The 12,208-nt window shown below is 37.7% G+C and overlaps 1 protein-coding gene across 1 annotated transcript; it reads right to left on the bottom strand.

Annotated features, from left to right (window-relative positions):
• Window positions 1–7,416: 7,416 nt before the first annotated feature.
• Window positions 7,417–8,308, bottom strand: LOC118895821 (deubiquitinase OTUD6B-like). Its single transcript, XM_036853382.1, is given in 2 exon segments — window positions 7,417–7,779; window positions 7,781–8,308. Coding segments are annotated over 2 exon segments (882 nt in total). The 5' UTR covers window positions 8,300–8,308.
• Between the last annotated feature and the right edge of the window lie 3,900 nt (window positions 8,309–12,208).

The following is a 12,208-nucleotide window of genomic DNA, read 5'->3' as shown; positions in this document are numbered from 1 at the left end:
CTTGGGTAGTGACACTTCTGCAAAATGCACAGGCACATGAGCAAACACAGAGATGTGTGAATTCAGGAAAGCAGCCAAGTGCACATCAGAGCTGAGGAATGTCACAGTGAAATGAAGGAAACTTGTAAACACCTATCAGTATTTTTAGGTAGAGAACGTTCTAACATATTGCCAGTGGGTGCTGCCTATGCGTTCATTTCCCTAAGCTTTAAAATCAACTGATCTTAAAGGTGATTTGAAAGCAATGAAAAAATGACAGCTTTATTAATCTAGATGGTGTGTGTAAGAGAGTGTGTGTGTACGTGTGAGTGCGGGTGCCCAACGTGTGACTGGCTGTATGTACAGACTGCATTTGTAAAGTGGGTCTTGTACAGACGAGGGAGCCCTCTACTGATTAGAAACTGTATTAAAGATAAACTGTAGAGAGCTGCTTTTAGTGTATTGCTTGTGTATCCTCCAAAAAGCCAGACATTTTGCTTACTTCTTTTTCAGATCATGAGAGGAGGCTTTTTTTAAGGAACTGTAGATGTCAGTCATCGTGTGTGTGCAAGTATATACAATTCTGCTTAAGGTAAAAAGTCTTCAATTTATTTAAAAAGTGCATCTATATCTACTCTTCAACCTTTTAATATAAAGGTGCTTTTGCTGTAACACAATTAATCCACAGATGTCTACATGACTATAATGAAAATGTGTGACAGAGATCACAAAAGCATGTGTCTATTACAGTACTTTGGTTCACCAGACGTTATTTTTCCCTGGTGGATGTATTATTTATTTTACACATTTTTCCCAAATAGGAAAGAAGACAATTTTCAGGGTGACAACAGGAACTAATTCATATGAGCATATTTAAATGGATTCTATTTTAATATGCATAATTAAATCATATTACTCTGGTCAGCCTAATTATACACTAAGACCTATATATAATCAAGGGTAATATATAGTTCTTTTTGTGTTTACGTATCTGATTTTTAATTTCATGTTTTTGCAAAATACAGTTTAATCTTTCAATCATTTAAGTCAATGGAAGAAAATGAAATATAATCAGAAATACTGTTCAGTTATTTTCAACATGGCTGGCCTAACAGTATTATGGGATAGTCTTCCTTACCTCCAAAATGTTGATTACTAGATTGTTTATTATTAGATTGCTAAGCACTCTGGCCTTTAACAAAGAATTAACATTTTTCTTAGAAGTTGGCTTGAAATTTCATTTTTTTATGAATTGAAAAAGGAGCCTTTGTGAAATCAGTATTTTTCTTAGAAGTAAACTCTCAGCTTGGTGCCATGTGTTGGTAAAGAGCTACATCTGGAGTTAACATGGCAAGATAACTAAGACGTGAGAGTGAAGGAGCTTTGATATCCATCGTCTTTTGGCCACTAGCATTGATTTTGCTTCTATGCCAATGCCCCCTGCCTCTCCCACTGATCCAGCATTCCTTCTGTGGTTCCAACATTAAAGGATAATCTCTGCCTTTCTTTCATTTGAGGATGAAATTAGAAAAGATAAACCAGGTAAATCTAAGATAATCAATGTACCCTATCTAATAACAGCCACCATTTATGGAATGCCCGACTGTGCCAGTCCCTTGCCAAAAATTAGCCCAAACCTTATTAGAAACCTGCAAGGCAAATATCGTTGTCCCAGGTTGTTGGTTGGTATTCTTTTGCTTGCAAATGATAAATCATATTCAAATGAAGTTGAGCAGAAGAAGGGGACTTCATTAGAAAGACACTGGAATGTCTCACAGAATCCAAAGTCAGTTAGTGCTACTTTCATAGCTTTGTGACAACTATGGTTAAAAAAAAAAATCACAGTCTTTACTTTCGGGTATTAAACTACAAGTTTAGATATTCTGTTCATTTCTGACCCTGATTTTTATTTTCTTTAAGACAGAAAATCATTTTTGCTGTTTTTCCTCATGTTTTCCACATATATCTGAGTAAAAATAAATGTCAAATCGATTCGTAAACCAGCTAAATAATTTTCATCAACCTGCTATCTAGCTTGTAATGCTTTCAGACTACAGGAGTGCACAGTAATCAACTCTAACAAGTGAGATAGAGTTTCACAGTTGGTTTTTATTTCTGTCACTTGTGATTCCTAAGCAAAGCGCTGGCAGAGCCCTCTGGCACCCCACCCCACCCTCGTGTGGTGAAGGGACTGGTCCATGTACTGACTAGGGAAATGGCCACGAAAGTAGGATGGGCAAGACTGCAGCAGCAGAGAGTACTGTGCCTGTCCTCATAGTTTAAGTGTATCTCCACCTTGCCGATGGAGCAAATGGTGACTCTGAATCTAAATGCTCCTAATCTTGTTTAACTTGCACCATCCTTGGAATCTACCTTTCAGTTTAGCTTGTCTGCTGGACTCTGCTTTGAGGTTTTGCTCCAGTGTCCAACTCCATAGAGGAATCCCCTGTACAGCAAGCCTGAGTGATCATTCAGTCTCCAGATGGAGAGCAGACATCAGTGCATGGTACCTGGATTAGAATATTAGGTAGTGGGGGTGAGGATAAGGTAAGATAAGTTCACTCAGGACATCTGATTTCTTTTCACTCCTGAGGATGTTGTTTGGGACAGGGAGGCCATGATGATGGGATGGGGTTGAGCTGTGTTGGGAAAGGCAATCTGGTGCATGCAGTCTTTTGACCCCCCAGTAGGCCGCGTAAAAATGGACCTAGGGGCTGGAACACTTCCTCACCAAGAGATAAAGAGTTCACACAGTCTGTGCTGGATTTATTGCCTACCACAGGAATATCTTTCCCTGTGTTCAAGCTCAATGTATGCTCCTTTTTCCTGCTTAAGCGTGTGCGTTAACATGGCACCTCACCAACCCTACTAGTACACCTGTTCTCCACGGGGAGGGGATGGGGTCCTTCCACTGTGGCACGAGAGGAGTTAAGTAGGCCAGTTGCTATAGGGAGAGACGCCCTAGCCATGGGGGACTGATGGCCACTATTGGAGCTGGTATGGTTCTGTCTCTCCTCTTTGAAGTAAAGCATTGTTCCATCCAGTGCTTGATTGTGTTGTGTTTTCCTGGGCAATTTCAATACCAAGATGCAATGGGCAGAAGTGTATGGACTTCTATTCCTAGTAGTCAGCATAGGGATGATCTTCGCTATCCTCCTTGTAGTCAGATCCTCCCCTGGGATTGCTAACCAGTGCAAGGTGTTCTGCTCAATAAGTTGGTTCTGCGTTTCACTTACACCAAAGACCTGCTTCCCTTAGACTGTTCTCCTATCACCAGATGAGAGCAAGATCCTGTTGTACAGTTTGTTGGGAAGTGGACACATTCACATACCCCATGTATATAGTATCCCTTAGAATACAGCCACAGACAAGATGCATGTGCATGGGACCCCTTGGAGCTGGGCAAGAAGGAAACTGCTGTTCCTTGATTTTACCTAATACTGGCGATGGGTTATGCAGGGTCTATGTTCTGTTCAGGGATCAGAAATGGATACATAATATTTGGGCACAGATATAAAGTTTGTACAGGCAGAGGGAATTTAATCAAGCCTGAAAAAGATATGATTGCATGTTACTTCTTAGAAGAATCATTTAGTATGCTACATTTCCAATGAGTTAATTTAACTGTCTGGGAAAAAAATCCATGGAATATTGTGCTCATGTACACTCAGCAAAGCAACAGTATTATTTTAATTTCGAAGCTGTTACCCCACATCATTTATAACTACTAGGTAAGCAAACTGATTCTTTTATATATGCAGTTTTCTACTGAATAAAAATAAGCGGTTATTCTGTACCTTTCTAGTACCTTTGTCTTGTGATAGAGGTGTGTTCTAACGTTTTCTCTTTGTTCTTCATAATGGCACTGTTTTGTAATACTTTTCAAAATGCAAGACTCTCCAAACTTTATAGCTGACTTACCTGAAAGCACACTGTCTCATGGGTTCACTGGACTGAAAATGTAGTTCTGGTTCAAGAGCACAGCCAGCACAGGGATAAAATGCATTCTGTCCAGGAGAGGCCTGGGCTGAGCCATTCCGTTGAGCATGTCACAGCGCTAGTCACCTTCCCAGTCTAGGGATGTTAAGAATACATTTTCATCATGCAGCAGTTTGGTCTCACTAGACTCTGTTGGAAAACACCATCTGTTGTTTCTGGAAAACTCTTAGACATTTTATTGACACTCGAAGCCCTATTTCATTTCCTGAACATTTGTTCCCTTGAAAACCTGATGCCTCTTAAAATTTAAATATATAAAAAATAAACTTAAAATGTAATACCCAGGGAAGTTTATGATTAAATAGTGTTTATAAATAATATAGCTCAGTTCTTGGAATATAGGAAACACTCAATAGATATTATCAATATTGTCATAATCCTTCTTAGTATTCAAGTGAGATTTTGCCAATTGTTCTTAAATGACGTATAGAATCCACATCAGTGTTAAATAATTTGACTACTCTAGGTGTCAGCATAAATAATCATAAAATGGTGTGAAAGTTTAAAATCCAAAGTTGGCAATTACTCTTCTATCTAATTGCAGGAGTTAATGAGTGACTGTGAACTCGGTCATTTGCATAACTCAGCTGTGTCAGTGTTTAGGGTACTCTGCAAAGATATGAATTCAGGGTCCCACAATTTGGAGTCATGAACCTGGATTCAATCCCAGTTCTCCTGTTGAGTAGCTATATGCCTTGAAATGATTCACAGTTGCTGCATGATCCAGATTCTCAACCTTTTCCTGAACTACTCTTCCTTGACAAAGACTCTCCAAAGACATTTCACATCCAGAAAGCAGAACAGTGGTTAAGAATGTGGAATTTAGCATCTGATGGATCTAGTGGGGTCCCCTTTCTAAACTCACTAGCTATGTGACCTTGGGAAGCTTCCCAAACCTCTATATAAAACTCAGTTTCTTATTCTGGAAACTGAAAATAAAATTAGTATTAACTTCATAGTTGACTGTGAAGATTTGACAATTTAGTAAAGAAATATTCATAACACAACACTTGCAACATGCTTGAGTTTTGAAAAGTTATTAGTTCTAACAATTATTGTCTTTATTATTATTTTGTCTCAGTTTTCTCATCTCTAAAAAAGAAAAATTGTATCAGTTTTGTCTATGCTATATGTTGTTTTGAGTATCAAATGAGGCAATGTGGTATATAAAACCTGGTATATAAAAAGAAAATTTATAAATTATTTTCTTGGGCAGAAAAATACTTGGAAAACAGTGTCAAATGCTATGGCTTAGAAAATGTCTTGCCGGAAGACATTTAATATTAAGGTTCTCTATGTCTACTACTATAAGAGTAAAAAAATAACTCTGGAACTATAGTTAATATTACCCAACTCTTGTGACCTGTCAAGAAGAAAGCTACATTGTCCTAGATCAGTAGGTTAATCTAGTTAAAGTTAAACTTACTGGTGTCATATATATAAAGTAGCCGTTTCAGTTAAAATTTCCTTTTTCAATTAACAGATGGGACATTGTATTTTATTGCTGTTGTTCTCAATATTCTCCAGATAGGAAGGCTGCTGTTTCTAAATATCCAATCTCTTTTAAGATTCTCTGAAAATTAAAAATGTGAAAGACTATTAACCAGTGGTAAATATTCCTTGAAACCTGTGTACCTAGAGAGGTCTTATTTTTTCATAGACAGATTTACATATTCTTTATATTCTTCTAAGCAGATTGCCAGATTTCATTCTTGAATTTGTGTACTGGTCACCCTGAAGAGTTGCTTTTAACACAGTATTGTATAGTTCTGGAATAGCTTGGGGCGGTTTTTCGAAGATATTTTCGTAACGTTACTATGTAGATGATTCTGTCTTTTCTTCAAAATTGTTAGAACTCTTGATGCAAATGCAAAACAGTGTTCATAATATTTTAATATATGTTCATATTGAGACTAATCTGAAAATATTTAGTACAACTTATCAAAATGGTATTCAAATTCAGGCTTTTTTCCTGTTATACTGGTCAATTGAATTGAATCTAAAGTGGAAAATTCAAACAAATAATAAATGCACACAAAACGAGACACGAGTAAGCTGCATGTAATGATTGGAATTAAAATTAGCATCCTCTCTGGGGAGGGGGAAGGGTAAGCTGGGACAAAGTGAGAGAGTGGCATGGACATATATACACTACCAAATGTAAAATAGATAGCTAGTGGGAAGCAGCCGCATAGCACAGGGAGATTAGCTTGGTGCTTTGTGACCACCTAGAGGGGTGGGATAGGGAGGGTGGGAGGGAGGGAGATGCAAGAGGGAAGAGATATGGGGACATATGTATATGTATAACTGATTCACTTTGTTATAAAGCAGAAACATACACACCATTGTAAAGCAATTATACTCCAGTAAAGATGTTAAAAACAAAATTAGCTTCCTCTCATCTCTTGTCTGACCTTAAATGAAATATTTTTTAAGAATCTATCCATAATCCTCTTCTCTTTTCCATAATGCTTTCCATGAGAGATAGTATCCAATCTTTTTACTTTAAATTCTACTCTTACTCTCAGTGACTTTCCTTTTCTATCTTTCTTTTGAAATTCGTATCTGTATTTCCAGAAATCTGCCATACATTTCCAGATGTTCTACCAGTGTGTCCTATATGACCGCCATTGAACTATCCTCTCCACTCTTTTCCATATATTCTGTTCTTTTTTTGCATATATCTATTCTTTTTTATTTTTCCTATATTATTGAATGCCATATCATCCACCTAAACCTCCAAAGTAAAAAAGCTTAGAAACATTATCAGCTTTTCTTTTGCACCCATTTTCACATCTAAGTATCTCTCAGTACTGTCTCTCTTCTTAGTTGAATCACTGTTTTAGTCCAGTTTCTCCCCATTTCTTTTTTTAATATTTTAAAATTCTTTATTAAAGCAAGCTTCTTAGCTGCACTTTGATGGGGTTATATAAAAAGCATCACAGCATTAATCCCATCAACACCAAAGTTACTGCAATCACGTTCATTTATAAGCATTCATTAAATTTGCTATCACCATCACCACATTATTGCAATGTCAAAGAGACTGAGTCATTTCACTTCTTCAAGAAAAATTACATTGACACGGTTACTGAAAGCTTTCAGTAATAGGGAGAAAAAAATTTTCTTAACTATTTCAACACAGAACAGAATGTTCAGGATCCTATCTTTAATAAAAATATCAGCAAACAGGGTACCATCTTGGTCTATAAATGATGTTCTCCACAAGGGACTTACAAGTGTTTTTAAAACACCACTAAGGGGACATTGGTGAAAGTTTATCTTTGACACATTTTTTAAAAACCTGTTAGTAGCTTTGCCATAAAACTGATTTAAGGTAGTTGGTTTTTTTTCGGAAACATTTAGAACAACCCAACACTTGGTATTAAAACTCAGATCAGCACACTGTACCAAAACATAACAGCAGCATTTTATAGACTAGCTGCAATTTTCACTAGCTGTGTTCACCAACCGTTTAACAGAACTTTAGTGTTCTCCTAAGCCATATGCATGTCTCATATAAACAAGTATTAATGGGTGTTTTGAATATTCTTCACCAACTACAAGAGGAGGAGAATCTGCCTGTATTATCTCTATTGGTGTTTGTAAAATGTGAGACAGGGCTCTTAGCTCAAGCTGACCTCCCCATGCAGCGTTGTTTATGATATCATCACAGTACTTTCCAAACTCTTCTGAAGTATACATATCTCCTGTATTAGGATTTGTTAAAAATGGCAGAAAGTCTTCCACGTGGCTTTGCGTATAGTCAGCAGTCTGACATCTTAAGGCAGCCACAGTCAAGACTGCAGTCCTGTTCTTTCAGTTGATCTTCAATGGCTCTGTACATACAGTGACCATCAGATGGAATCTGTTTAATTTCCAACTGTCTAGCTGCCAATATTTGAGCAAGTTTTTCACTTTCTACATGTCTAGCTCCAGTTAAGTTTTCAATTTCAGCTTCAGCTATCCTTTCTTCCCGCTCCTTTTCCAGTGCAGCTTTTTTATCCCATCTCTCTTGTGCTTTTGATATCCGAAATGGCTGATTCTCAAGAACCAAGTTTGAAATATTGACAGCAACAGAATCTATTTTACTCTCCTTAGAAGTCAGCTTCAATTGCTCCAGCTCCTCTTTATGTTTCTGTTCCATTTCTGCTTCTAACTTAGCAACATCTTCAGTAAGTTGCCTCCTCCTCTTTTTGTCATTCTTGGGGACAGCATTCTTCATACCCTGAATTTTGGCTTGCAACTCCTTCTTCTCTTTGCGATGCCTTCTCACCAGCTGCTCTTCCTCATCAAGCTCCTCCGTCAAGACTGCCTCCATGACGACTAGGTAACCCTCTCCCCATTTCTTTTATATTGCACATTATCTCTGTGTCTGTCTCTACTCTCCCTCTCCTCCAGTGTAACCACATTTATTAAATGTGGTTCATAAAATATATATCTCCTCATGTTATATGCTTAAAATCCTTCCTTGGGCTCCTATGACCATTAAAATGCAAATCCTCATGTGCCAAACAAGAGCTTTAACAATCAAGCCTCATTTTATCTTTACAGACTTGGGCTTACAATTGTCCCTGTGTCCATTTTTATATTCTATATGATGCATTTTATTTGGTATTCTCTTCTTACTTTCAGTATTAAGTGGACAAATTCTCACTGATTCTCTAATATTCTGCCCAAATATTTCTGTGAAGTTTTTCTTGACATTCCTTTTCCCCATTTCCCTCTGGGGTTGTACAGCATCACAGCCCTGTTGTGTGTGTGTGTTGTATGCATGCATTTATAACTGTAATTGTTCCCTTATAGATTTGTCTCTGCTGCTAAGCTGAGGAATTTTGCCATTTATGTCTTTAAAATTCCTATGCTTAGTTGGTCCCATAGTAAATGTCATTATCTATTTTGAATGAATGAATGAGATATGAAGTAGCCAGCCACCCCAGACTAGAAGATGAATCTCCTTCTGCAATTCACTATATCTATACCTTGGATATAAATTTTTAGAGTTTTAGAGGGTATGAAAACTACATCAACCATTTCCTGTCTAAAATGAGTGTTTCTTCACAGATTGCTTTTCCATGTGGTCATTATTAAACACACCAGTCAAATGTGTTTTGATTCACACACCAGTCAAATTTAGTCAGATTCATTGTTTTTGTCATTGGCAAGAATAGACTTTGAATTTTCTCCTCAGAATAATATTTTACACCCAGAAATTATGATCTCCAGGAATAAAGTTTCTTACATCATTTAGGGTTGATTCTCTTCCATATAGGTCTTGGCTGAGTTTGGTTTCCAATATGGCACTCATGTTCAAAGCTAGAGGGAACACTGGGTTCAAACTATAAAATAAGTGAGTGATTATAGAAGGATGATTACCAGGGTGGTGTGTGTGTGTGTGTTTGTGTGGGTGTGTCTGTGTGTGTGTGTGTGTGTAGTGTGTATTCTGATGGTCCACTTCCGGCATTAACAGGGCTCATAAAAACATCTTGTACAGCATCTTTTTTGGCCCAAACAGTGTTTCACTGTCTCTGCCTGAAAACTATAGAAAGTTGTCTGTTTTGCACATTAGTACAGGATGTGATAAATTGGTTTGGGTTACTGTTAGTTACTTCTCATAATTCTCCTATCCCCAAATGATTCAATTCAAGCCAAGCTATTGCTCCTGGTACTTGACTATGAAATTATGAATATATCACAAGGAGAAAGAAGTTACTCACAAGGCTTTAAAAAAAATAGATCCTCAATTTTAACACTTGTCAGAAGTATTAGGACTTACCATATTGGACATTGCTATTTAAATAAGGCACTTATGTCTGTGTCCATATAATATAAATGTGACTTGACCCAGAAAACTATTCCTTCTGGAAAATATGTACAATATCTGCCAAAAAGGCACTTGGATACTTTGTTTTGTCAAGACTTATTTCTCCTCTTGGGCAAGGTTTGAAACCAGAGCCATGAGCATTTACACTGGTCAGTAATTCCCAGAAACATTTTTGGAAAAGACACAGAGAATTGCCTTCAGCCTCAGCCCCTTTCCATTTGGCTAATTTTCCTGCACCTGTTAGAATTGTTCTGCATGCCAAGTGGCCTCCATGCTCTCCAGATATTTTGTCTCAGTCTGCAGAATCATGACTCTGTGCATGGTTAAAACAGAGATATGTCCCGCCAGAGCTTGGCTTTATTTTTCAGTGCCCTTGGTGCTCTAAACTGGACTAAATGCTTAGTGGTGAGAGGTCTTATGATATAGATGGGTGCTGCTCTGATAAGACAAAACTCTGAGTCTCTGGTATAACTCTGTTTTATTCTTTTAATGACTGCTGTAGCAGGAATGAGTTCAGCCACAAATAACAGAAAATCTGACAAAGAGTGGTTTAAAAAGAGGAGATTTTATTTTTCTTGCACAACCAGAAACCTAGGGGTAGGCAGTCCAGACCAGCACAACAGGGACCCAGAACCTCCTTCCACTGAGTTATCTTGACATATTGTCTTTTGTCCTCATACTTTTCAGATCGTCGTCACCAGATGGCTAATACCCTTCCAGGCTTCCAGTTCCAGGCTTCATGTCTCAGCCTTGAAGAAGGGGAAGGGGAAAAGGGCAAAATGTCTTTCTTCTAGTGTATCTTTGTCTTTTTAATTAGGAAGGAAGAGACAGTCTCCCCTGAGACTTCTGCCTACACCTCTTTGGCCTGAATTGGGATACCTAGTCATCCCTAGCTTCAAGAGATGTGGAGAAAAAAAAAAAAAAAAAAAGAGATGTGGAGAGTAGATTTTACTCTCAAAGTCAGGATCTGTTAGTAAGGAAGACTGGGGTAGTGTGTTTTGGGGGGGCACAGCTGTATAACATTCCAGTGTGTGTGATAGCTCCCATCAGTAGGTCTTCAGATCTACTCTCTACCCGTCTTCATTCTGCTCTCTGTCCCAGGGCTTGATCTATCTATGTTCAATAGGCCCCCATTCTTTCCTATGTCAGGTTCTCTAGAAGCAGATCCTGAAATGGGGATTTGAGGACACGTGATATATCGAGAGAGTGCTTTCAGGAGAAAGCAGCAGGGGAGGCAGATAGAAGGAGCCTCAGAAGAATATGGTTTCATGTGAAATCTAGCTTGGTACAATTCCAGGATCCCAGGGGGAGCTTCGGAGCATAAACTGTGACACAGTCTTTTCCAACTTGAGGCAGGGGAGCAGGGTTTTTGTAGCACCTCCACAGTCAGTCACAGAGGATTTGTAACTCCCAGGAACCTCCAGATAAGGTGACCTCAATCACCCAAAGGTAATCCTTTTAAGAAGGGTGCAGGGGTAAGCCTTTAGCAGAAGCACCTGCAGCAGCTGGGCAATGGACATGCCAACCAAATCCTTGAGAGGGATTTCAGTGCTCTGGGCTGCAACCAACAGCTTCTACATGAGCTTGCTGGCTTCCCGTGGATTTGACCGGTGGGGAGGTAGAGCATGCTATCAGCAAGAAGGAAGAGAGGGAGGTCAAGGTGTTTATTCCCTTGGCTTCCTCCCTGCTGAATTTCTTCCTAAGAACTCTTCAGTATATAAGAAAATGTCAACTCAAAACTGATAAAGCAGTTAGATTCCATTTTGAAAAGACATGAGGCGCACTAGAAGAATTAAGCTAATAAACAAAAACTTCTCAAACATTGAATCATGGACTTTCATGGATAATAGAAATAATTTTGAATTTGTTCTCTTCACAGTTATGGGATACAGAAAAACTAAAACAGATATTTCACTTTCTAAATGATTATTTTTTTAATTTAGAAAAAAATTTTCACCCTAAATTGTAAGAAACTGCATATAAAATGTGCAAAAACAGAAACATTCCTTTAAAATGTAGGGAAGAAATAAGGACATGGAAATATCTGCATGACTATGAAGAAGATTCACATACAAATAATTCCCAAACTGATTTCTATAGAGACTGTTTTCCAGACATTATAGATCAACTATAGTCCTGACTGAAGAGAGATCTGAAAAAAAAAAAAAAAAAAAAAGCAAGATACTACATTTGAAATTTTAAAATAATATCCTAGTACTGAAAAAATTTAAAGCAGAACTTAAATACGGTATGGACCTAGTTACTGCTTTAAGAAGAGGTAAAATTGCTATATAGGTGATGGTGATTTATATGCTACATTTAAAATATTTTGCAATAATTTCTATAATAATTTATTATATATGACCCTGTTACAGAGTTTAAAAGTGATTTGTAAAATTCATGATT

Source organism: Balaenoptera musculus, chromosome 5, assembly GCF_009873245.2.
Source record: "Balaenoptera musculus isolate JJ_BM4_2016_0621 chromosome 5, mBalMus1.pri.v3, whole genome shotgun sequence".
Taxonomy (NCBI): domain Eukaryota; kingdom Metazoa; phylum Chordata; class Mammalia; order Artiodactyla; family Balaenopteridae; genus Balaenoptera; species Balaenoptera musculus.
This window is presented reverse-complemented; position numbering and strand designations above follow the sequence as displayed.